This window comes from Muntiacus reevesi, chromosome 9, assembly GCF_963930625.1.
Source record: "Muntiacus reevesi chromosome 9, mMunRee1.1, whole genome shotgun sequence".
Classification (NCBI taxonomy): domain Eukaryota; kingdom Metazoa; phylum Chordata; class Mammalia; order Artiodactyla; family Cervidae; genus Muntiacus; species Muntiacus reevesi.
In genome coordinates, this window is record NC_089257.1 from 34,435,089 (window position 1) to 34,463,011 (window position 27,923).

Sequence of the window (27,923 nt, forward strand, 5' to 3'; positions counted from 1 at the left end):
TAGTTGTACACATTTTGACAAATTATTAAAACTCAATGAAAATCACTTTAAATGGTTTTAGAGTCTTTCATGACATAAAACTGAAGGTACTGTAGTGCACTTGCGGGCTCAGTCGCTTCAGTTGTGTCCAACTCTAGGCGACCCCATGGACCGTGGCCCATCAGGCTACTCTGTCCATCAGATTCTCCAGGCAAGAATACCTTCCCAACCCATCCCTCTTGCATCTCCTGCATTGCAGGCAGATTCTTTACCCACTGAGCCAACTGGGAAGGAGGTAGTGCACTTACTTATTTTTTATTGTTAAGCATTATTAGTATTTCCAGTTTTTCTGTTTTTATAGAATATGAGTGTAGCGAAATCTTTGTGTTCTGACTTAAGAGTCTTAGAGGAGATTCCCACAAGTGGCATTATTCAGTCAAGAAGAATGAAACACTAGTAAAATTCATTATGCCTGTTACTAAAGTATTTCTCAAAAAGTAGTAGTTTCCGTTCACAATAAAGGTTTTGACTTTCTATTTTAGCCTTCCATTGACAGCATTGACTATTCTAATTTTTAGATGAAATTTATTTTTATTTAATTTAATTATTTACCAGGTATTGAAACTGGTTTCTTTAGTAATTTATTTTCTTTTTGGTTTTCTCCATTTATCTTGTGGGATTTAGTTTTCTCATTTATATGCATTCTTTATTTATGGATCAGTTCTAAAGTTCTCCACAATATTGGAAACAAGAAATGTTTCACTTCTTTATAAAATTTTACCTAGATTTAGAGAACTTTATATTGAGATGTAGTTGAAATACAATATTACATTTTTTTAGTTATAGCATAATGATTTGCTATTTCTATATATTGTGGAATGATCACCACAGTAAGTCTGGTTAAAATTCTACATCACACATAGTTTCAATTTTTGTGTGTGATGAGAATTTTTAAGAAATATTCTCTTGACAACTTTCAAATATACAATACTGTATTATTAACTATAGTCACCATGCTGTATGCATTTTATCCCCAGGAAATGTTTATTCTATAACTAGAAGTTTATACCTTTTTATCCATTTTCACCGTTTGTCCACCTCTCACCCCTCTCCTCTGGTAATCACCAGTCTGTTTTCTGTGTCTATGAGTTTGGTTGGTTGGTTTTCATTTTTCATGTATAAATGAAGTTGTATGGTATTTATCTTTCTCTGTCTGACTGATTTTACTTAGCATAATGCTGTCAGGGTTCATCCATGTTGTCATAAATGACATTTTTTATTTTTTATATAGTTGAATGATACTCCCCTGTATGTATATACCACATTTTTATTAAGTCATCAGTGGACATTAAGGTTGTTTTCTTGTCTTGGCTATTGTAAATAGTAGACTTTTTATAAGGGTAAGGCTGATTGGCATGATGTGATACCTTGTAATTTTAACTTTCATTTCTCTAATAAATAACAGTGTTGAACATCTTTTTCATGTGCTTGTTGACCATCTCTATGTTTTCTTTTGAGAAATGTCTATTTAGGTCTTCTGCCCAACTTTTTATATTTCATTGCTTGTTTGCTGTTGAGATGCATGAGTTGTTTGTATATTTTAGAGATTAATCCCTTGTCAGTCACATAATTTGCAAATATTTTCTCCCTTTCCGTGTGTTGTCTTTTCATTTTGTTAATAGTTTCCTTTGTTATGCAGATGCTTTCGAGTTTAAGTAGGTCCCATTTGCTTATTTTTTCCCGTTACTCTAGGAGATGTATCAAAAAGGTAGGCTACAATTTGCATGAAAGAGTGCTCTTCCTATGTTTTCCTCTAAGAATTTTATAATATCTATTCTTACTTTTAGGTTTTTAACCCATTGTTATTTTATTTTTTGTGTATGATGTTAAAGAATGTTCTAATTTAATCCTTTTGAAAGTAGCTGTCCAGTTTTCCCAGAACCATTTATCGAGGAGACTGTATTTTCTCCTTTGTATATTCTTGCCTATTTCTTCATACATCAGTTGATCATAGGTGTTTTGAGTTTTGGGTTTCCCAGGTGATACTAGTGGTAAAGAACCTGCCCGTCAGTGCAGGAGACCTAGGAGATGTAGGTTCAGTCCCTGGGTTGGGAAGATCCTGTGGAGAAGGACACAGCAAACAAATCCAGTATTCTTGCCTGGAGGATCCCATGGACAGAGGAACCGGGCTGGCTACAGTCCATAGGGTCACAAAAAGAGTCAGACATGACTTAGCACGTGTGAGTTTACTTCTGTTTTTTCCATCCTGCTCTGTTGATCTATATTTCTCTCTATGTGACAGTACAATACTTTGTGCCAGTACTACTTTGATTAGTGTAACTTTGTAATATAGTACGAAGTCAGAGAGCCTGATTCCTCCAGTTCCATTTTTCTTTCCAATGTTTGGTTTGGTTACTCAGGGTCTTTTGTATTTCCATACATGTTTTAAATTTTTTTGTTCTAGTTCTGTGAAAAATGGCATTCGTGTTTTCATATGGATTGTATTGAATCTGTAGATTGCCTTGCATGGTATATTCATTTTGACAATATTGATTCTGCCAATCCAAGAACATGGTACATCTTTCCATCTTCAGTTTCTTTCATCAGTGTCTTATGGTTTTCAGAGTTCAGGTCTTTTGCCTCCTTAGGTAGATTTATTCCTACATATTTTATTCTTTTTAATATGATGGTAAATGGATTTGTTTCTTAAATTTCTCTCTCTGATTTTTTGTTGTAAATGTATAGGAATGTAATAGAGTTAATTTTGTATCCTACAACTGTACCAAATTCATTAATGAGCTCTAGTAGCTTTGTGGTAGCATCTTTAGGATATTCTACTTATAGTATCTTGTCATATGCAAACAGTGACAGTTTTACTTCTTCTTTTTCAGGTTGAATTAATTTTATTTCTTTATCTTCTCTGAATGCCATGGCTAGGACTTTAAAAATTATGTTGACTAAAACTGGTGAGAGTGGACATTCTTGTCTTGTTCCTGATCTTAGAGGAAATGCTTTCACCTTTTCACTGTTGAATATGATGTTAACTGTGGATTTGTCATATATAGCCTTTATTATATTGAGGTATGTTCCACCTATGCCCACTTCCTGGAGAGTTTTTAATCATATATGGCTACTGAATTTTTGTCAAAAGCTTTTCTGCATCTATTGAGATGATCTTATGGTTTTTACTCTTTAACTTGTTGATGTGGTGTATCATAGTGATTGATTTGTATATATTGAAGAATCCTTGCATCCTTGGGATAAATACCACTTGATAATGATGCATGATCCTTTTAATCTGTTGTTGGTTTCAGTTTGCTAGAATATTGTTGAGGATTTTTGCATCTATATTCATCACAGTTATTGACCTATAATTTTCTTTTCCATGATATCCTTGTCTGGTTTTTGTACCAGGGTGTTGGTGGCCTCATAGAATAAGTTTGGGAATATTCCTGCTTCTGCAGTTTCTTTGGAATAGTTTCATGAGGATAGATGTTAACTCTTCTCTAAACCTTTGATGGAATTTGCCCATGAAACCATTAGGTCCTAGACTTTTTTTTCTTGAAAGACCTTTGATCACACTTTCCATATCAGTACATATGACTGGTCTGTTCATATTTTCTATCTCTTCCTGTTTCAGTCTTGGAAGGTTGTACCTTTCTAAGAATTTGTCCATTTCTTCCAAGATGTCCATTTGGGAGGGTGTATAGTTGCTTGTAATAGTCTCATATGATCCTGTGTATTTCTGTGGTGTCTGTTGTAACCTCTTATTTTTCATTTCTAATGTGAATGGTTTGAGTCCTCTCCCATTTTTCTTGATGAATCTAGCAAAATGTTTATAATTTTGTTTATCTTTTCAAAGAACCAGCTTCTAGTTTCATTGATCTTTACTGTTGTTTTCTTTGTTTCTATTTCATTTATTTCTATTCTATTCTTTATGATTTCTTTCCTTTTACTAATTTCATGTTTTATTGTTCTTTAGTTATTTTTTGTACAAGGTTAGGTTGTTTATTTGTGATTTTTCTTGTTTCCTGAGGTAAGATTATATTGATATACATTTTCCTGGTAGAATAGCTTTTGCTGCATCTCAGGTTCTGGGTCATTAGGTTTTCATTGTCATTTGTCTCTAGGTTTTTTTTGTTTTTATTACTTCTTTAATTTCTTCAGTGCTTCATTGGTTGTTTAGTAGTATACTATTTAGCCTCTAAGTGTTTTTGTTTTTTATACTTTTTTCATGTAGTTTACTTTACATCTGATAGATTTGTGCTTGGAAAGGATGCTTTATATGATTTCAGTTTTCTTAAGTTTACCAAGTCTTGCTTTGTGGTCCAGCATGTGGTCAGTCATGGAGAATGTTCCATGTGTATTTGAGAAGAATTTGTGTTCTGCTGCTTCTGGATGGAATGCCTTATAAATATCAGCTTCTCAGGTGGCACAGTAGTAAAGAATCTGCCTGCCAAAGCAAGAGACACAGGTTCAATCCCTGGGTGGGAAGATCCCCTGGAGTAGGAAATGGCAACTCACTCCAGTATTCTTGCCTGGAAAATTCCATGGTCAGAGGAGCCTAACAGATTACAGACCATGGGCTCACAAAGACTTGACCACAGCAGCACACACTTTATAAATATCAACTAAGTGTATCTGGTCTAATGTGTTACATAAGGCTTGTGTTTGCTTATTGATCTTTTGTCTGGATGATCTGTCCATTGATATAACTGGGGTGTTAACACCCTCCACAATTATTGTGTTACTATCGATTTGTCCATTTGTGGCCATTAGTATTTGCCTTATATATTGGGGTGCTCCTACGTTAGATGTATATATAATTACAGTTGTTACAATAGCTTCGTCTTGGATTGATCCCTTGATCACTGTGTAGTGCTCTTCTTTGTCCATTGTAACAGACTTTATGTTAAAGTCTATTTTGCCTAATGTGAGTATTGCTATTCCAACTTTCTTTTGATTTCCATTTGCACGGAATATTTTTTCTATCTCCTCACTTTCAGTCTGAATGTGTTTCTAGATATGAAGTGGGTTTCTCATAGACTGCATGTATATGGGTCTTTTATATATCCATTCAGCTAGTGTATGTCTTTTGATTGGAGCATTTAATACACTTATATTTAAGTTAATTATTAATATGTATGCTTCTACTGCTATTTTCTTAATTGTTTTGGATTTGTTTTTCTAGGTCTTTTTTCTTTCCTTCCTCTTTTATTCTACTTTCTTATGATTTGATGACTAAGTTTATAGTGTTGTGTTTGGATTCCTTGTGTGTGTGTGTGTGTGTGTGTGTGTGTATACACATGCACACATCTAATTAGTTTTTGGTTGTGCTGTTTCCATGAGGTTTTGATACAGTAGTCTGTATATGTATAAGGTTGTTTTAAGTTGCTGGTCTTTTTCTTGCCTAGAGAAGTTCTATTAGCATTTGCTAGTCTAGTGGTGCTGAATTCTCTTGGCTTTTGTTTGCTTATAAAACTTTTGATTTCTCCATCAATTCTGAATGAGAGCCTTGCTGTGTAGAGTATTTTTGGTTGTAGATTATTCCCTTTCATCACTTTGAATTTTTTGTGCCACTCCTTTCTGGCCTGCAGAGTTTCTGCTGAGCAATCAACTAATAACATTCTGGGGATTCCCTTGTATTTAATTGGTTGCTTTTGCCTCCTTGCTTTTGATGTTTTTTCTTTGTCTTTAATTTTTGTGAATTTGATTACTATGTGTCTTGTCATGCTCATCCTTGGGTTTATCCTGCCTGGGTTTCTCCATTTCCTGGACCTTAGTGACTGTTTCCTTTCCCATGTTAGGGAAGTTTTCAACTATTATCTCTTCAAATAATTATTCAATTCCTTTCTGTCTCTCTGCTCCTTCTAGGACCCCTATCATGTGAATGTTGGTGCATTTAATGTTGTATCAGAGGTCTCTTAGACTGTCTTCATTTCTTTTCATTCTTTTTTCTTCTGTTCTGCAACAGTGATTTCCACCACTGTGTCTTCCAGATCACTTATCCATTCTTTTGCCTCACTTATTTTGCTACTGATTCCTTCTAGTGTATTTTTCATTTCAGCTACTGTTCATCTATGTGTGTGTGTTCTTTAGTTCTTCTTGGTCTATATTAAACAGTTCTTATGTCTTTGCAATCCTTGCCTCCATTCTTTTTCTGAATCCTGGATCATCTTCACTGTCAGTATTCTTAACTCTTACTGAAAGCTTGCCTCTGTCCACTTCACTTATTTGTTTTTCTGGAGTTTTATCTTGTTCTTCATCTGGGACATAATCCTCTGCTGTTTCAATTTTTTCTTGTTGTTTTGTGATTGTGGTTTCCATTCCAAAGGCTGCAGAATTGTAGTTCTTCTTGTTTCTGCTGTCTGCCCCTCTGGTGGGTGATGCTATCTACAAGGTTTGTGCAATTATAACATTGTTTAAGAAATCAATTTATTAGCAGTTTTATCTCAGAAACTACTTTAGACACAAAAAGACCAGAGATGTTTTTAAAGGGTCCAAAGCTCTTACACAGAATATAGACATTAATATAGTTGCTTGCTGTTATGTAAGAAAACATATGGATAAAAACTCTGCTGAAATGGAAAATATTAGCTATGTGAAAGCAGTGAACTTATGGATGACTTTTCCTCTTTTGACATTCCAGAATTTCTATATTTTTTTTACTGAGTACAAAGTTTTTGAGTATTCTAAATAGTATTCTAATTCTAATAGTATTCTAAATAGCTTTTAAAAGCCATACAACTCAACACAGAACCCCATTAACGAACATTATTGTCTATAGAACAAAGTTAAAACTTCTGAAATAAATATCCCCAAAGGGTAGCTATTCCCAAATTGCTTTTCTTCTTAGCCCCTGTTTTCTTATACCTCATCTAGTCCAGTCTTATCCCTTATCCTTGACACAGATGCTACTAATATATGTATTTTAGGAATTGAAACATGTTTTTGCAGGGTTGTTTTCCTAGGTACAAGAATTTGGTTCTTTTGGTCCCTTGTCTTGCTGAGTGTCCTTGGGATCCTGGCTGCCTACACAACAATGCTGGTGGTGAGTAATATTTCCCATTTCCCCCACCCCCTTCTCAAGTAGCCTCATGAGGTGCTCTTGTCCATGGTATGGTTCCCAATTGGTGCTGGGAGCCCTCAGATCACCCTTAGCAGAGTTTGGGTTTACATCAGCCCCTCGAATATTAGGGGGGAGGGATAGATTGGTGGGGGGGGGAAGATTTGTGCTGTTAGAAGGTATATCTTTCTACTTTGACCTTTTGAAAAGGAGACAGGACATCCATTTTCTCTTCCTCTGTTTCATGGCTTATTTTCTGATTCACTCAGTATTGTCATTTTAGATGCTCACACCTTCACATGGCAGTACTTTTACACATTTAAGTGTTCATTTCATAGTGCATCTCCTGAGAATCAGTCTTTCTGGGCCTTACAAACTATCTAGTGTGATACACCTGTTCTATTGTGCAAGTGCTAGTCCCCTAGTCTGGGTGCAAAGTACATTTATTTTAGGGAGTATCTTTACACAGTAGAGACCCTGCCTGTTTCCTGACACAGTAGTATCTGTAGTGTGAGAAATTCACACCAGACATAATAGTGTCATGTAGTATGAGAAACTGAGGCCAAGAAATAGAGGAATCTGTAGAAGTGGAATATTTATAGGAGACTAACGTTTAGGTTACTGGAGTTTTCCAGTACCCACTTACACATAGGATGTATATATCTTTCTCTGATTTCATAATTTCTTGTCCCGACTTATTTCTTGTCTGACACTAAAAAACCCAACTCCCAAATCAGTTGAGATTTGCATTAACTTTTTCTTTCAGCAAAATATATTGATTATTGTATGAGAAGTACTGAGGTTACAGAGATCAAAGACATGCAGTTTCTGTTTTTATTCAGGGCACTTCAAAGACAGAGGTATGAGAAATAAAGTTACAATAGTCCTTAATTCAATGAGTTTAGAATCTAGTAGGGAAGTAAGTCCTAGACAAAAATAACCAGCACAGACAGAGCATTATAATTGTCATTAGAAGGCCTAAATAAAGTTCAGCCTGGGTTCTGAGGAGGAAGAGGTAACTTTTAATCAAGAGGTATAAGTGAAACTTCTTGGAGGAGGTGGCAGAGGAGTGGGATCTTGAACAGATGTTGGATTTAGACACATGTTTATGGGAGTGCGGAAGAAAGTCCAGACTGTGGCAACATCATGACAAAGTCAGTAAAACAGAGATATATGGAGTGTGACTAGATAAGAGGGAAGAATCCATACTGTTAGCATGTAGGGGATAGTTAAGAAAATGGGGAATATGGTTAAAACAATAGACTTGTGATAGATTTTGTAAGACCTGAAATGTAGGCTAAGATACTTGGTATAAATCAGATTCTAATTAGGATTATCATTTTGAAAGTCATTGCATGAAGGATGTCTGTAGACAGAAATTAGTTAGAAACTTCTCTATTTAATGAGAAAAATGCAGATGAATGATGTATTTGGGGCTAGAATCTGGCCACCGAATTGTACTACTCTCATACATGATCAAAATAAAACTAAGATGAACTTCCACTGTCCAATAAGCCATGTATTTTTTAATAGGCTTCTCCTCTGCCCTACATGTTTTTGGATACAGTGGCAACAAAAGAGGAGACCTAGATTCTGTTTCTGCTTTAAGTTGTTTTGTAACCTTTACCAAGTCACATAACTCTTCTAAGCCTCAATTTCTTGGTTCAAATGAGAACTATAATAATATTTAATGATATTTTATAGGGCTTGGTAATGTACAAATAAATGGCCTGGTGACTCAGTCAGTAAAGAATCAGCCTGCAATGCAGGAGACCCAAATTTGATCCGTGGGTTAGAAACATCCCCTGGAGAAGGAAATGGCAACCCACTTCAGTATTCTTGCTTGAAACATCTTGCTTGAAACATAGAGGAGACTGGTGGCTACAGTCCATGGGGTCACAAGAGTTGTGCGCAACTTAACAACTAAACCACCACCAAAGTACAAATAAAATCATATCCATAAAATTATTTTGATAAAAAGGTGAGTGCCTTATGCATTCAAACTCTCCTTAATAACCTAAGAATCTGAAGACTCCAGTTTTCAGTCTGTGTCTTCACACTGACTTGGTGATTACATAGATTTAGATTCAAACCTAATTAAGATTTATCGACTAATACCAATGTTAACAGCAGTGGTTAACAGTTGCAACAATGGCACTGGTTCCTCAAAGAAGAGCTTTTTAAAAACAAAACAAAAAAAAAACTATTTATTTATTTGGCTGTCTTTGGGTCTTGGTTGCATAGTTCGAGGTCTTTCATTGATGTGTATAGACTCTCTAGCTGTGGCGTATGGGTTAAGTTGTGTCTCTGCATGTCGGATCTTAGTTCCCCAACCAGAGATCAAACGCTTGCATCACAAGGTAGATTCTTAACCACTGAACCACCAAGAAAGCCCCCAAAAAGAGCTTTTAAATGACCCTTGGAAGGGCTGGCCCATGACCTCTGTTCTCTCACTAGTGTCTCTACCTAATACCAGGAATAAGCTCCATCACAGGGAAAAGAAAATTGGTAGAAACTCAGGAAGGATATCAGTGTACTGATTGTTACAAATCCCAGAGAAGATAGTAAATTCTTTCTGGGTTGCTGGTGAAAGTTACAACTAGGAAGTAACATGTGAACTGTATTTGATGGGTCCATAGCATGGGGAGGGATAGCTTTTTAGGCAGAGGACTAGCATGGCAAACTCTTAGATGATGAAAAGGTCAGGTGTAGCAAAGAGTGAATGTAATGCCAGACTGTGAAAGGAATTTTGAGTTCAGTTTGGGGTAGCATCTTGGTTTTTTCTCTTTCTTTGTTTTTTTTTCAGGTAATTGGATTTTTGTTGTGTTGGGGAAAAAATGAACTATACCTGCACTGGTATCATAAGGTAGGACATCTGAATCTTCATAGGAGACCTGAGACAAGGACTGAATGTGCCTCTTTGGCACTAAGTGTTAAATACAGAGCTTCCCTTTCTTTGTCTCCCTTAGAAACAAGAGACCTGCTTACACTGTTTCAACTGAAATCATTCAGTTTCTAACAGGTGGAACTGACTTCCTGACCAAGCTGAACCCAAACTTTATTTTTTCTCACTACTTCATGTTAAACTCATTCTATGATTCTGTTCTTCCCATTCCCATAAAATCCTGTGCAGACTCCATTATTTTCCCAGTTCTTTATAGTCACAGAGCTTTCTTATTTCAGTCATTAAGAATTTTAGTTTATTGTAGTAGACCGAGCTTTCCTGATGGCTCAGCGGTAAAGAATTCTGCAATGCAGGAGACACAGGAGATGCAGGTTCAATTTCTAGGTCAAGAAGATCCCCTGGAGGAGGGCATGGCAACCCACTCCAGTATTCTTGCCTGAAGAATCCCCATGGACAGAAGAGCCTGGTGGACTATAGTCCATGGGGTCGCAAAGAGTCAGACCCTGTTGTAACCTAAATGGGAAGGAAATCCCAAAAAGTGGGGATATGTGTATACATACAGCTGATTCCCTTTGCTGTACAATAGAAACTAACACAACATTGAAAAGCAATTATATTCTAATAAAATTTTTTTTAAATAAATAAATTTAAAAATAAAATTTTACTAGCAGTAACAAAGGATCCATATCTGGTCTAAGGAACCAGGTATCACTGACCCAACATCTGAAGACATGCAGCGCATTTCCAAAACTGCCTCCCTCATTTTGTTCTGCCATGGGCTTGAGCATCTCTAACACAGCCCTTGCTGTTTATAGGCTTTCAGGTATGACTTTAATACCATTCCTTGTATTTCCTCAAATCCAGGAACATGTCAAACTCTGAGTGGTCTCCTTAAATTTCCTTTTACTCAAAAGAGAAGGATGAGCTGAAAATACAAATTTAACAGTTAGAATGAATGGAAATTGAAATTGCAAGATCATAGAGGGAAACAGGAAATCGAAGAGTGAACATATAGGCCTTACTGAGATCCGGTTTTGGAGTTGGGACACCATGAGCAGTTAGTCACTACCAAGAAAACCTATGGGTTAAACCATTCTAATTACTATTCCAGGCTTGTGTCTATTATAGAAACCATGCTTACATTGCCTCTGTCAGTGAGTGCTGCTACTTGGCCTCCACCTAGCAGAATCTCATCCTTGCCTTTGAACTCAGGAAGCCAGTTTCAATGGCAGCACTTCTCACCTTTATCCAGACATAAAGGATGGCCCCTACAGTGCTTTTCAAGGATGCTGACACTTTCCTCACCAATGTGTTTTTCAGTGTCCTCTGAGATCTTCCATAGAGCATGATATAGACTGGCTTAGCTCATCATAGGTGATGTTAACATCATTCCAGTAACCTTTTCTCAATAAATCATTGGATTCTTTCTTCCACATTACACCAAGAAATTGCTGGTGTCCCGATTTTATAAAGCATGGGCTACTATTGACTGAAACTCCAGTACTTTGGCCACCTGGTGCGAAGAGCTGACTCATTTGAAAAGATCCTAATGCTGGGAAAGATTGAGGGCAGGAGGAGAAGGGGACAACAGAGGATGAGATGGTTGGATGGCATCATCAACTCAATGGACATGAGTTTGGGTAAACTCCGGGAGTTGGTGATGGACGGGGAGGCCTGGCGTGCTGCAGTTCATGGGGTTGCAAAGAGTCGGACATGACTGAGCAACTGAACTGAACTGAACTATTGAGCCAAGGTTTCAGATACACAAACAGAACCACTCTGAGATGCATAATGCCTGGATGCTGATACATTGAATTTAGAATCTCTGGTAAGTGTACATATATCAATAAATTCAGCCTGATTTAATATTACTTTATTTTCTCCTTGTCTAGCATACTTAATATTACATTGTTTTTTCCTTGGCAAACATCCTCAGAATCAATTCTGACACATATTCTACAAGATTTTTGTTAATAAATTTAACAAAGCCGTCATCTCTTCAGGTATTCTGTGATCTAATTCCAGTTACAAATGCATAACCAATGAGAAGTGGTGGAGCTGGTTATTAGAGGAGTTGGAATACCCTTGGAAGATGGCTAATTTGTGTGACCCTTTAAACCCTTGGCCTTTAAGTCTCCCTGGCAACGGAGTTTCTTTAGGGCTTGAAATTACAGTGTGAAAAGAGTAAACCTGGAAGGAAAGGATTAGCAATCAGGCCTATAGTGCATTCCCTTCTGCTTAAATGTACTCAGAGAACAATGAATGACCTCAATTAAAACTCTTTATTTTAAAAAATCTATATATAACTAATAACCCAACCTCCTAATAAACATACTAAAGATATTTATTAGCCAAAAGATAGTGGAGAGTCCTTATCTATGGAAATATCTAGGAGGATCTAAATTGGTATATCTAGGTTGCTTACAATAAATAAACTTACCTGGAATTTATAGATTTGTAAGGTGGGAGGCATGGCTGGCTGAAGTTGTGCAGTTAACAAAATATAGTTTTTAAAAAATGATGCACCATAACCCAAAAGATAACTTCTGTGGAGAAATGTTTTCACATACTTTGCTCAAAACACACCTCACAGTTTGGGTGCCAGACCAGAATACATCATAATGTAGGAGAGACCTTTTTATGAATAGCTACTTTTGACAGATTTCCAAGGGAAACCATTTTATCTGTACCTTATAATTGCCTTAAATCATTAGAAAAGCTTGGTGTTGAATAAAATCACAGAATTACATGAGATTCAAGTGAGTCTCATTTGTCTATTAAAGTTTGTATTGTGATGCATTTCATTTGCTAATAAGTTATTTAAGATTTAATATCTATATAGATCTATGTATAGAAGAGTTTGGACTGTCATTTTTGTTTCCTGTAATGTCCTTGTTGAGTGTGGATATCAGTGTTTTTGTTGGCTCCAAAAAACAAGTTAGAGAAAATTCCCTCTTTATTCTTTGAAAGAGTTTTTTTAAAGTTGAAATATTTCTTCCTTAAATGTTTGAAAAATTAACCCTGAGGGCAGCAAGGCCTGGAGTTTCTTTTAAGAGGTTTAATTACAGATTCAGTTACTTTCATAGATAAAGAATTACGGAGGAGTGGAAACCAAGCACTGTCTAGAGGGCTACATACATACAGAAAACTATCTATTTGAAGGGAAGCAGTTAAAGTTATGTATTCTTGGTCTCAATGTTCATTTCCTATGACTAAATATAGTTTTCTGGACAGCAGGTTTTTTTATCTGTTCACCAAATATTTATAGAAAGTTTATTATGTGTCAGACATTCTAAAGACAATAAATATATAATCATGAACATTATCCCTGATTTCATGAAGCTTATAGTCTATTTGGGGAAAGCATACATTGAACAAAATACTGTTTCCCTGAGATTGTATTGAGTCATATTTTAAAAAAGCAAATATTTGTAATGGCTACTGCTGAAACTGAATGAGGCATGCTAAGCAATGTTGAGGGCCAAGCTGACATGGAGATAATAAAACAGTAAAGGAATCAGACCACATTGCTGTGTAAGTTTTGTTTTTTTTTTTTCCAGCCATGGTGCACAAAAAGACTTCACAGCAAAGAAGGTGGATTATTAGACCCATGGACTATTAAAGAATGGCTAGATTAAAAAAGATGAGGAAATGAGGTCCCTGAAACTGTGAGTACATACATGGCAATCCACTCCAATATTCTTGGCTGGAGAATCCCGTGGACAGAGGAGACTGGCAGGCTACAATCCGTAGGGTTGCAAAGAGTTGGACACAACTGAAGTGACTTATCACACACTCATGCACATTTCCCAAGGACAGTTCTGAGCCAAGCTTAGTGTCTAGAAGTCAAAGTGAAAGTTGCTCAGTTGTGTCCAACTCATTGCGATCCCATGGACTATACAGTCCATGGAGTTCTCCAGGCCAGAATACAGGAATGGGTAGCCTTTTCCCTTCTCCAGAGGATCTTCCAAACCCAGGGATCGAACCGAGGTGTCCTGCATTATGGGCAGATTCTTTACCAGCTGAGTCACAAGGAAAGCCCAAGAAAAGTGGGTAGCCTGTCCCTTCTCCAGCGAATCTTCCCAACCCAGGAATAGAACCAGGGTCTCCTTCATTGCATGCAGATTAACAACTGAGCTATCAGGGAAGCCCCAAAGAAGTCAATGTATTCTTTTTATTTCCCTAGATCTTGGTTCTGATAGTGATTATGTTATGCTCGTTGTTGATGTGGATTCTATTAACTTTTTGTAGAGAGAGATGGCTCACCATTGGGCTGTCACTGAAGGTAAGCACCATCCTTAGTTGTAGCCCTGTCTGTCCAGATGTGTTCAGCCTGACTTTTGGCTTTCTCTCAGGTCTTTGCTCCCTACATACACCTGAGCAGCATATCTGCAATGGTTTTGCTTTCCTGGCCTGTGGCCTTCTACTTGATCCATTTGGAAGGAGAAGGTATGTCCTAAGGGTGGAGCCTTCCCTGATTCTTCCAACTCTGACTTTAGCTAGTGTCCTTCATCCAGCCAAACAAGGTTGGTAGATAGCCAGCACTGTAGCTTTTTGAAATTCATTTAGCTTGTTATTCAGGCATGCTTCTTCTGGTCAAACTCACAACCCTACATGGCCTGTCATAGCATTTCTCTGATCAAACAGACCCTCTTCTAAAAAGGGATTCTCCTTCTAGAAAAATAAGAATTTTCTCTCTGTTGTTACACATTGACTGTCTGGGAATAGACTGAAGTAATTGTGGGCAGGGTAGAGGGAATTTTAATTTCATTTGACCAGTGATGGTACAAGTCAGAGTTCTTTTAGTTTATATTCAAATATTACTATTTTCAACTCAAGAACCAAGTGCAGATATCCCCTGGACACACCTTAGTACTTCAAAACAATCCCCAGTGAAATACCATGGAAACAAACAAGAGTCAAGAGCTGTATATTAAACTATTTTGAGAATGGAGTTCTCTGTCAGCACCCTTACTGAGAAACCAGGAGGACCTTCTTCTATGTCTCTTTTTTTTTTTTTAACTCCGGGTTAAACAGGGAGTGCCTGCTTCCTGACTTGTGTAAGGATGCAAGAAAGAGAAAAACTCGATTGGTAGTGTTGTCATTGAGTGTACACGTGTGTATGTCTATGTGACCAGTGGGTTTTAGGAAATGTTTCTGGGGGCAAGAACTTAAAGGGGACAGTAATGACTCTCTTGTTTTTCATTTCCTGAATTTTAGCTAGAATGAGAAGAAACCAGAATACAAGTAGTGAAAGAAGAAGAAACAAGTGGTGTAATATGCTCACAAAGTTGAGAGGTTAGAGCTGGCAGATCTAGATTTGAAAGCAACATAGGTGGTAATTTTAAAATGCACAAATGGGTAAAATCCTCCAAGGTCTAAAATAGTAAGTGTTGGGGAATGGCCAGTGATAACAGGTATTATGGTCTGGCTGTGTGTGTTTGTCTGTGTCTGTGTGTGTATTTAAGAGATGAATGAGGAGAGAGAGAGAGAAGTGTCTACTATTTATTGAGAACCTGTGATGAGTCAACACTGTCATATTAATTACATGAGATAGATGTTAGTAGCAAAATAGTTCCATTTTTCAGAATGAGAAAAGTGAAGATCCGAAGAGGTTAAATAACATGTCTAAGTCACAAAATTAGAAAATAATAGTCTCACTTTGAACTTGGATTTCTTTCAACTAGTATCCCTTTTACTATCCCTCACTGCCTTCAGCACAGGGGCATTTTAGGCTGATCCTTAAGGGCTTGAGGACTTTCTCAGAACCACCAAACTACTCCTCCTTCTGAGAAGCTATTCCTTAACATTCCCTCTCCTTCTACCTCCTATAAAACTCATTCCCTTGTAAATCTGCATTTGCAATAATTTTGACTTAATAACACTTTTTATTTGAATAGTTCTTTACTTTCAAATCACTGAAAGAATATGGGGATATGACAGAAATTGAGAGTAAATCAGTGAGTCCACAGATTCAATGAACCCACGCACTAGGTATTTACTGACTGTTGTTTTGGGGATAGTTATTTGCTTGGGATGGTTCTCCATTCCTCTTTTCTTTTTTATCACTTTCTCCTTCCAACTTTTTCAGTTCTACAAGTGGTTGTTGGATTGCCCTTCCTTCTTATCCTTTTATGTCTCTATGTGGTGCCATTTGGGACTTATTCTCCCTGTGTTCAGGAAAAGGATAAATTAGCACCCAAGCCGACCTTCTTTGGTCATAGAGGTGCAGCCATGGTAGGTCCGCGCATGATGGATGTGGGTGAGTACAGATGTGCTTGGGTGTGGATGAGACAATGTCTCATCAGATTCAGGAACCCCTGGAGAAGTAAAGAGTTTGACTTGAGATGACAGGAATAAGGAGTTAAATGTAGAGGTTGGACTTGAACCCAGGTCACCTAATTCTCAGTCTTTTTTCTCTTTATTGTGCCCAGTGACATTGCCTCAGATGAGCCAAGTCCCCAAATGAGGTTCGGTAGAGTAGAATGTAGGCAGATTCTTTGAAGAGCCAAGGGAACCAAACTCTGCTTCCTAAAGTCTTTTCATTACTGGGTTCCCTCCCTACCCTAAAAGGGATGTTGGCAGAAAAGACTGTGAGATTAAAGGCCTGATGTCCTTTTCTTACACAGCTGGGACCTGAGAATACCATAATGTCCTTTGAGAAAGCTGTTGAACACGGGGCCGATGGACTGGAGAGTGATGTGCAAATAAGGTAGGAAAGAAGGGAGGGGCCAGGGTGGGAGGAGAAAAGACCAGTGCCATGGCCCAGGCTGTAGAGAGAGCAAGCCCCTGGGGGTTTCTCCCATGTTCACATGGGACATCTGCACATGACACACATACATGAACCACTTCTCCTTTACAAACCACATATCTGCAACCCCTACATTCTCAATCACAGGCTTATAGATCACTCTTTATAGTCTCCACACATAGCTCAAATTTGTACCCCCTACAAACATGCTTATAACTCATTCCCATGCCCTCCCTTAGCAATCTATTTAATTAACATTCCCTGGGTACCTACCACATTCCTATTATATCCTTCTTTTGAGTGCTGGGGAGAGGCAGATGAGTGAAATATAGTCCTGCCTAAGAGCTGTTCCCAACCAGTGAAGGAGATAGGGCATGTTTACAAATAAACACAGTACAGGACCGTGTGTGGTGAGGGCCTTCCAGAAAAGAGTAAAGCAAATGCAGTGGAACCTCAGTGGAGGAGGATGAGTCCCCCTCCTACTCTGTGAAAAATTATCTTTGTGATCAGAACTATGTTTGTGTTGAGCCTTGAAGGAAAAATAGTATTTTCCCAAGCAGAGATGGGGAATCTTGGCAGAGGCAATAGCTTAGCCAAAGGCATCCCAATGAGAAATAACAAATTTGTGGATCAGTGTGCTAGTCTATATGAATGCCAAGTGTAGTTCACTTCGGGGACATGAGAGGGCTATGTGAGGGAGAGGTGTAGTTGCAAGACTTACTGAGACTGGATCATGGAGATCCCTAAATGTGTAATGAGCACCCATGCTAGGTTTTAAAGAAAGATCAGTTTATTGTTTTAGAAAGACTCATCTGATAATTTGTGAGAGAAAATTGTAAGGGAGATGGGCATTAGGCTTTAGCGTTGTCCAAGGGAAAATGAAGACTTATATCATAGGAAGACTTGGATCACAGCAGGGACGAGGAGAAAAAGACATGCTTTTTTGTAGAATGTATGTACTTCGGCAGCCGGAAATACAGATGAACTGTTGGATGGCTGTATTAGTGAATATGGCATTTACTACTCCCTTCCCGCTTCCATGGTGGCTCAGACAGTAAAAAATCTGCCTGCAGTGTGGGAGACCCGAGTTTGATCCCTGGATCAGCAATATTCCCTGAAGAAGGGAATGGCAAGCCTCTCAATTATTCCTTCCTGGAGAATTTCATGGACAGAGGAGCCTGGTGGGCTACAGTCCATGGGATCACAAAGAGTCAGACACAACTGAGCTACTAACACACACACACACACTCACACACTCACACACACCCTTCCCAGCCTTCAGTGAGCCAAACAGGAAAGAAATGAGCATCTTATTTCATAATGGAGAACTGTGGCTTGAACCTGAATTCAAAGAAAAGAAATATATTGCTGAGGATGTAAGGCTAGAATGTACATGATAAAGCCAGGATTAGAACTAGATTTCCTGATCCCAGACTAGGGTTCTTGACATTACCTAACAGTGGTGTTACTCAGCTGTTTCTTGCAGGATATTTTAAGCAGAATTGAAACTGGATGTTCTTTCAGAGCTTCTGGGCTCATTGTGCAAGTGCCTAGAGGTCATGGCCTAATGTGGTCATGATGCTGAGCCAATGAACTCCTGGCATATTGTCTTTCTCTCTTATCTTACTTGTGACTTCAACTTCAGTGTAGATGACCCTTCCAGCCCTTCAGTTTCTTTGTGTCTCGATGTCTTCATTTCCCATTACCACCTCCTCCACATACCTCCACATTGGTGGTCATAATCTAGACTTCATCACTAATAAAAATTGCTTATCAGCCATAGTCTAGCCAGAACAGGAATACCACAGCAGTAACTAGAACAGGAAAATGTAACATCAAGAATTACTGAGTAGTAAAGTGGGGAAACAGTGGAAATAGCAAGAGACTTTATTTTGGGGGGGAGGGCTCCAGAATCACTGCAGATGGTAATGCAGCCATGAAATTAAAAGATGCTTACTCCTTGGAAGGAAAGTTATGACCAACCTAGACAGCATATTAAAAAGCAGAGACATTACTTTGCCAGCAAAGGTCCGTCTAGTCAAGGCCATGGTTTTTCCAGTTGTCATGTATGGATGTGAGAGTTGGACCATAAAGAAAGCTGAGCGCCAAAGAATTGATGCTTTTGAACTGTGGTGTTGGAGAAGACTCTTGAGAGTCCTTTGAACTGCAAGGAGATCCAACCAACCCATCCTAAAGAAGATCAGTCCTGGGTGTTCATTGGAAGATCTGATGTTGAAGCTGAAACTCCAATACTTTGGCCACCTGATGCGAACAGCTGACTCATTTGAAAAGACCCTGATGCTGGGAAAGATTGAGGGCAGGAGGAGAAGGGGACGACAGAGGATGAGATGGTTGGATGGCATCACCGACTCAATGGACATGAGTTTGGGTGGACTCCAGGAGTTAGTGTTGGACAGGGAGGCCTGGCGTGCTGCAGCTCATGGGGTCACAAAGAGTTGGACATGACTGAGCAACTGAACTGAACTGAAAATGTTGTTAACTTCTAAAAGAGGAACACAGGACTGTGGAAATGCACAAACAGCAGCTACTAGAACTTCAGCACATTCCACCCTATTCTTTCCAAGAATTAGAAATACATTAAAAAAAAAAAGAAAGTTTAAAACTGGACAAAATTCACAAAGCATCTAACAGAAGACTCTGAAAGGTGGAGAATTGGAGGTGAACTGGCTGGGTTCATAATACTGAAGGAACTTCTTAGTAGGGAGCAAGTTTCCTGTTGGTTGTTTCGGTTTTTTCCTCATATACCCTGACATGAGCTCTGAAGAGACCTGCACAGAAACACCTACAGCTGCGGGGAGGGGAGGGGGGGAATCTGCTTTTTCTAGCCAGAGAATTTGCAGTAGGATTATCCAGAGGCTCTAAATGTTTTGACCATACCAGTCCTACTCAGGGGAACACCACACAAAAGCCACTCCCCTTCCTCTCACAGCTTGAGGCTGTGGCCCTGCAGGATATGAGCAAATCCCTGTAACGATTTCTGCCCTGATATAAGAAGTAGTACCCCTCTCCTTTCTCTGCCTACTTAAGAGTGAAGTACTGAGAGAAGTTTTCAAGAGAAAGTGACTTTTTTGTGCTAAAATATATTTAACATAGCACTTATCATTTTAACCATTTTTAAAGAAAATTTTGTTAGCTATAGTTGATTTACAATATTGTGTTAATTTCAGCCGTACAGAAAAGTGAATCTGTTATACATATATCTACTCTTTTTGTTATTGTTTAGTTACTATGTGGTGTCTGAATCTTTTGTGGCCCCATGGACTATAAGCCACCAGATACCTCTGTCCATGGAATTTCCCAGGCAAATACTGGAGTTGGTTGCCATTTCCTTCTCTAGAGTATCTTCCTGACCCAGGGATCAAAGCTGCATCTCTTGCATTGCAGGCAGATTCTATACCACTGAGCCACTGGGGAAGCCCAGTCTACTCTTTAGTGTGCCATTTAATGGCATTCAGTATATTCACCTTGTTTTACTACTATCGCCACCATCCATGTCTAGAACTTCTTCATCTTCTCAAACTGAAGCTCTGTACCTATTAAATAATAATAACATAATCCATATAGCATACAAAATCTGTTTTGATCAGCTGTTTGTGTTACTTGTAAGGCTTCCAGTCAATAGTAGACTATTAGTAGTTAAGATTTTGGGAGTTAAAAGTTATGTATGGATTTTTGACTGTGCCCATAACACCGCATTGTTCAAGGGTCAACTGTAGTAAAAAAAAAAAAAAAAAAAAAAAAAAAAAACCACACACTATCTATGAAAAATGTTCAAATAACAAATAGAAAGCCAAAATGAGAAAACAGGGGAACAAAGTTGGAGCAACCAAACATCAAACTAGTATCAAAGTGGCAGACTTAAATCATAACATACTGACAAATATAATAAATATAAATGCTATAATTATACAAATTAAAAGACATACACTGGTAGACTATATATATTAAAACATAATGCATTAAATACATACAATACGTAAACTATATGCTATGTACAATAAATTCACCTCAAATATAATGATATAGACAGACTTTTCCCAAAAAACTGGCTTAAACTCAACATCGAAAGACTAAGATCCTGGCATCTTGTCCCATCACTTCATGGCAAATAGATGGGGGAAAAGTGGAAACAGTGACAGATTTTATTTTCTTGGGCTCCTAAGTCACTGCGGATGGCAGTTGCAGCCACAAAACTAAAATTACTTGCTCCTTGAAAAAAAATTATCATAAAACTAGACAGCATTTTAAAAAGTGGAGACATCACTTTGCCAAGAAAGGTCTGTATGGTCAAAGCTATGGTTTTTCCAGTAGTCATGTACAGATGTGAGAGTTGGACCATAAAGAAGTCTGAGTGCCAAAGAACTGATGCTTTTGAACTGTGGTGCTGGAGAAGACCCTTAAGAGTTCCTTGGATAGCAGGAAGATCAAACCAGTCAATCCTAAAGGAAGTCAGTCCTGAATGTTCATTGGAAGGACTGATGCTGAAGCTGAAGCTCCAATACCACCTGACCACCTGATGCAAAGAGCTGACTCATTGGAAAAGACCTGATGCTGGGAAAGATTGAGGACATGAGGAGAAGGGGATGACAGAGGACAAGATGGCTGGATGACATCAACAACTCCATGGACTTGAGTTTGAGCAAACTCCAGGAGATAGTGAAGGACAGGGAAACCTGACATGCTGCAGTCCATGGGGTTGCAATGAGTCAGACACAACTTAGCAACTGAACAACAACAAATAGGTTAAACTAAAAGAATGGAAAAATGTACAAATAAAGGATGGAGTAGTTATATTAATATTAGACAAAGTAAACTTCAGAGCAGAGAAAATCACAAGAAGCAAACAACATTACAGAATGATTAAAGTAAATTCATCAAGAAGACATAACAATTCTGACCATGCGTGAACCCAAGAATAGAGCTACAATATACATGAAGCAAAAACTGACAAAACTAAAAGGAGAAATAGACAAACCTATAACTATAGTTGAGAATAATGAAACCCTTCTCTTAGTAGTTGATGTAAGACTAAACAGAAAACTAATAAATATACAGAACAACAAGATGATGCTGGGCTATGCCATCAGCCTGCAGGATCTAAGTAACACTGATAGAACACTCAACGCAAGAACAGCAGAAGATATATTGTTTTCCAGTATCCACAAAACATAATATAGACCATATCCTGGGTCAAAAAAAAAAAAAAAAAAAACCTCAAAAAATTTAAAAGTACTGAAAACATACAGAATGAGTTCTCTGACCACAAAAGAATCACACTAGAAATGAATCACAAAGTTAACAAGAAAATCTCCAAACACTTGGAAACTAAATGAATCTACTTCTAGATAATTCATGATTTAAAAAGAACATCTCTTGTATTTCACATGTGATTTGCAAAAATTTCCTTCCCTTGTATGTTCTCTCATTTTCTTGATGCCATCTGATTTTAACAAAAATGCAAGGCAATTCACTGAGCACTGCCTCACACCAAATATATAAAAATTAACTCAAAATGGATCAGTGACATAAATATGAGAGGTAAAATCTTAGAATACCCCCATTATACAGAGTGAAGTAAGCCAGAAAGATAAAGACCAAGACAGCATACTAACGCATATATATGGAATTTAGAAAGATGGTAACAATAACCCTATATGCAAAACAGAAAAAGAGACACAGATGTACAGAACAGAATTTTGGACTCTGTGGGAGAAGGTGAGGGCGGGATGTTTCGAGAGAACAGCATTGAAGCATGTATATTATCTAGAGTGAAACAGATCACCAGCCCCAGGCTGGATGCATGAGACAAGTGTTCGGGCCTGGTGCACTGGGAAGACCCAGAGGAATCGGGTGGAGAGGGAGGTGGGAAGGGGGATCGGGATGGGGAATACATGTAAATCCATGGCTGATTCATGTCACTGTATGACAAAAACCACTACAATATTTAAAGTAATTAGCCTCCAACTAATAAAAATAAATGAAGAGAAAAAAAAAGCTTAGAATTCTTAGAAGGAAACACAAGGGTAAATCATGACTCTGAATTTGGCGTTGAGTCTTTCTGTATGACACTAAAAGCATGAGCAACAAAAGGAAAACATAGGTGAACTGGACTTCCTCCAAATTAAAACCTTTTACTCATCAAAAGGCATTACCAATAAAAACAAAAGACAGATTACACAATTAGAGAAAATATTTGCAAATCGTGCATCTGATAAGAATTTGTATTTTTTTTTTAATTTTAAATGTTTTGGATGGTAATATTCTATTTTATCCTATTGCCACAAAATTGGCTTTACCATCTTGGCTTCAGCAGGTATAGAAGAAAATGGATTACCATCTTCATTGCCGTAATGTGTTAAGCATTAAGAGCAATGCCAAAGAATGTTCAAGCTACCACCCAGTTGCGCTCATTTCACATGCTAGCAAGGTTTCAGCAGTCCATGAAACGGGAACTTCCAGATGTACAAGCTGGATTTCAGAGAGGCAGAGGAACCAGACATCAAATTGTCAACATCGGGGCCCCTGAGATCAGTATCTAGTTTAATTGTTTCAAGTGGAAATTATTCTTTTGAGTTTCCGTTTTGAAAGCATTTGGATTAAACAAAGAATAAAATACTGATGTCTACAGCAAAAAAGTAAAAAATTTGGGCAAAGGACTTGAATGTATTTCTCTAGAAAATTTACGCAGGTGGCCAAAAGGCACATGGAAAGATACTCAACGAGAGTAGCACTAGAAAAGTACAAACCAAAGCCATTATGAGAAATCACTTCACACTAGTATGACTGTAATTAAAAACATAGAAAATAACAAATGTTAGTATGGAAGTGGAGAAGTTGTAAACCATGTACATTACTGGTGGAAGTGCAAAGTGACATAGTCACTATGGAAAACAACTTCAAATTCCTTAAAAATCTTAATGTGGAATTACTACATGACCTAGCAGTTATACTCCTAGATGTGAGTGTATATTTTTATATACCATGAAAAAGTAGAAACAGATACTCAGATAGATACTTAGATGCCAATGCTTACGGCAGCATTATTCATAATAGCAAAAAGTTGGAAACAACCCAAGGTTCCATCAGCAAGTGAATGAATAAATAAAATGTGTGTGTGTGTGTGTGTATAATGGAATATTATTCAGCCATAAAAATTAATAAGGTCTGCAACAACAGGGATGTTATAATACAGATGAACCTTGAAAACAACATGCTAAGGTGAAAGTAGCTAGAAATAAAAAGATAAAGTATAATTCTGTGTGTATGAAATATCCAGAATAGGCAAATTCCTAGAGACAGAAAGTAAATTAAAACTACCAGTATTAGAGAAAGGGAGGAATGGTGAGTTACTTCATGGTTACAGAGTTTCTGTTTGTGCTAACAGAAAGTTTTGGAAACAGATAGTGGTGACTTTCCTATATCATTGTGCATGCATGTAGTACCACTGAATTGAACATGAAAAATGGCTTTAATATGGCAACTTTTATGTTTTATATATTTTACCATAATGAGTATAAGTGAAAAAAAACTAAACAATGGAAGAAAAATAAATAGTACTAGAGAAATTGGACATCAGATACAATAAAAGTGACCCTCAACATAAACCTCTTGGTTTAGAGGAGAAAAAAAGCACAAAAACTCAAAATTGATTAGGATTTAAATGCAAAATGTAGAATTATAAAATATTTAGAAAACCAAAGAGGGGAAGATCTTTGGGATTTAGGACTGGGCAGAGTATTCTTAGACTTTATGCCAAAAGCACTGTCCATGAAATGAAAAACTCATAAATGGGATCCCAAAGTAAAACACTTCTATTCTGTGAAAGACCTTGTGAGGCGAATGAGAAGAAAAGTATCCGATGAGAAGGCAGTGTTTGTAAAATGCGTGTCTCACAGAAGACATGCATCTAGGATATATAGGGAACTGTCCAGCTCAACAGCACAAAAAACATTCCGAACAATCCAGTTAGAAAATAGACAAAAGTAATGGTCAGTCACTTCCTAAGAGGATACATAGATAGCTAACAGGCACATGAAAAGATATTCAACTTTAGTAGATATTAAGAAGATGAAAACTAAAACTAAAATCACTACTTACTGATCAGAATGGCAAAGTTTAACAAATAGTGATATCTTCTAATGATGGTAGATAAACTGGATCACTCACACATTACTGGAAGAAATGTAGAATGGTATAGCTGCTCTGATAAGTTTAGCACTTTTTTAAAATACCTAATACATATTTACCATACAACCCAGAAATTACACTACTACTAATTTATTCCAGAGGGAGGAAAAATTTGATGTTAATACAAAGACCTTTACATTAATGTTCACAGCAGTTTTATTTATAGTGGGCAACATCTGTACAACCCCATTTTCCTTCAAGAAGTTCAAGAGGTAAATGGTCAAATGTAGTGTATCCATACCATGGAATAGTATGCAGTCCCTGGGATTCTCCAGGCCAGAATATTGAAGTGGGTAGCCATTCCCTTCTCCTAGGAATCTTCCCAACTCAGGGATCAAACCCAGGTCTCCCACATTGCAGGTGGATTCTTTACCAACTGAGCCACCAAGGAAGCCCAAGAATACTGGAGTGGGATCTTCCTTACCCAGGAACTGAACCGGTGTGTCCAGTCTTGTAGGCAGATTCTTTACCAGCTGAGCTACCAGGGAAGCCCCCGTGGAATACTGCTCAACAGTAAAAAAGAATGACCTATAGATACATGCAGCAATTTGGATGAGTCTCATGGGGATTGTGCTGCATGAAAAAAGCCAGTCTCTAAAGATCGTATACTGTATGCTTTCTTTTTTATTTAACTTTCAAAATCATAAAATTAAATGATTGAAAATACATCAGTGGTTGCCTGGGATGAACAAGGGGAAAGAACATGGTGTCTGTGGCTATAGATAATAAAAGAATGCTCTCATATCTTTAGGGCTTTTTATATTGACTCTGGTGGTTGTCACTTGAATCTATGTGGTAAAATGAGCACATACACATATAAGTACATGTAAAACTAATGAAATCTGAATAAGGTAAGTGATTTTATCTATGTCAGTTTCCTTGTAATATTGTACTATATACAAGATGTTACTGTTGGGGAAATCTCACAGTATTATTTCTTACAAACCCAAGTAAATCTACATATATCTCAAAATAGAAACTTTTAAACAGAAAAGAATGCCATCAGTTTAAAAAAAACAACAGAAAATCCGATTCTAAAATTTATATGGAAAGAGGAACTAGGATACCTACCCCAATACTGACAAAGAATAAAGTTAGAGGAATCACACTATGTGATTTCAAGGCATGCTGTCTAGCTACATTAATCTGAATGGTGTAGTAATGGAAGGGAATCAGACATGCAAATTAATTCAGCAGGATAGGGAGTCCAGAAATAGATTCCAGTACATAAACCCATATGTTTATTTTTTACAAAGGTTAAAGATATATGAAGTAAAGACAGTCTTTCTAATAAATGGATTTGGAACACATGAACTTCCATTATGGGGAGGGAGAGTAGTAGAGAACCTCCTCCTTTAACTCATACCTTACACAGAAATTAGCTCAAAATGAATAATAGATCTAAATGTAAAACTCCAAAACTTTGAGAAAAAACCATGGGGGGGGGGGGAAAAACTTTGTGAACTTAGGTTAGGTGAAGATATGACACTGGAAGCATGAACCATAAAGAAAAACTGTAAAATTAAGCTTTATAAAAATAAACGTGTCCTTTAAAAAACCCTGAGAAGAGGATGAAGAAACAAAATACAGACTGGGAGAAAATATTTGCTGACACATATACAACAAAGGACTTATATCCAGAATACAAGAACTCTTTCAACTGAACAGTAAAGAAACAATCCCATTAGAAAGTGGGCAAAAGATGTAAACAGACGCTTCACCCAAGAAAATATACAGATGGCAGTCAAGCACGTGAAAATGTGGTTAACATTATTAGCCACTCAGTTCAGTCGCTAAGTCATGTCTGAATCTTTGTGACCCCATGGACTGCAGCATTCCAGGCTTCCCTGTCCATCACCAACTCCCAGAGCTTGTTCAAATTCATGTCCATCAAGTTGGTGAGGCCATCCAACCATCTCGTCCTCTGCTATCCCTTTCTCCTCCCACCTTCAATATATCCCAGCATCAGGGTCTTTTCCAGTGAGTCAGTCCTTCACATCAGGTGGCCAAACATTGGAGTTTCAGCTTCAGCATCAGTCCTTCCAATGAATATTCAGGACTGATTTCCTTCAGGATTAACTGGTTGAGTCTCCTTGCAGTCCAACGGACTCTCAAGAGTCTTCTCCAACACCCAAAAAAATAGTCTCTCACTGTTTCCATTGTTTCCCCATCTAGTTGCCATGAAGTGATGGGACCGGATGCCTTGATCTTAGTTTTTTGAATGTTGAGTTTTAAGCCAGCTTTTTCAGTCTCCTCTTTCAGTTTCATCAAGAGGCTGTTTAGTTCCTCTTCACTTTCTGCCATAAGGGTGGTGTCATCTGCATATCTGTAATGGATATTTCTCCTGGCAATCTTGATTCCAGCTTGAGCTTCATCCAGCCCAGCATTTCGCACATGTACTCTGCATATAAGTTAAATAAACAGGGTGACAATATACAGCCTTGGCATACTCCTTTCCCAATTTGTAACTAGTCTGTTGCCATGTTCAGTTTTAACTGTTGCTTCTTGACCTGCATACAGGTTTTTAAGGAGGCAAGTAAGGTGGTCTGGTTTTCTTATCTCTTCAAGAATTTTCCCACTTTGTTGTGATCCACACAGTCAAAGGCTTTGGTGTAGTCAGTGAATCAGATGTTTTTCTGGAACTCTCTTGCTTTTTTGATGATTCAGCAGTTGTTGGCAATTTGATCTCCGGTTCCTCTGCCTTTTCTAAATCCAGCATGAACATCTGGAAGTTCACAGTTCACATACACATTCTCCAAGCCTTGCTTGGAGAATTTTGAGCATTACTTCACTAGTGTGTGAGATGAGTGCAATTGTGCAACAGTTTGAAAATTCTTTGGCTTTGCCTTTCTTTGGAATTGGAATGAAAACTGATCTTTTCCAGTCCTGTGGCCACTGCTGCATCTTCCAAATTTGCTGGCATATTGAGTGCAGCACTTTCACAGCATCATCTCTTAGGATTTGAAATAGCTTAACTGGAATTCCATCACCTCCACTAGCTTTGTTCATTGTGA

General features: G+C 37.8%; 1 protein-coding gene across 1 annotated transcript in view; it reads left to right on the forward strand.

Moving 5' to 3' along the window:
- GDPD4 (glycerophosphodiester phosphodiesterase domain containing 4) overlaps positions 1-27,923 on the forward strand; it is a 123,915-nt gene that overhangs the window by 15,487 nt on the left and 80,505 nt on the right. The window contains exons 2-8 of the mRNA XM_065945974.1: positions 6,937-7,030; positions 9,852-9,911; positions 14,137-14,235; positions 14,306-14,399; positions 15,171-15,248; positions 16,042-16,187; positions 16,580-16,662. Coding sequence (XP_065802046.1) covers positions 6,937-7,030; positions 9,852-9,911; positions 14,137-14,235; positions 14,306-14,399; positions 15,171-15,248; positions 16,042-16,187; positions 16,580-16,662 — 654 coding nt within the window. The remainder of the gene's footprint in view (positions 1-6,936; positions 7,031-9,851; positions 9,912-14,136; positions 14,236-14,305; positions 14,400-15,170; positions 15,249-16,041; positions 16,188-16,579; positions 16,663-27,923) is intronic.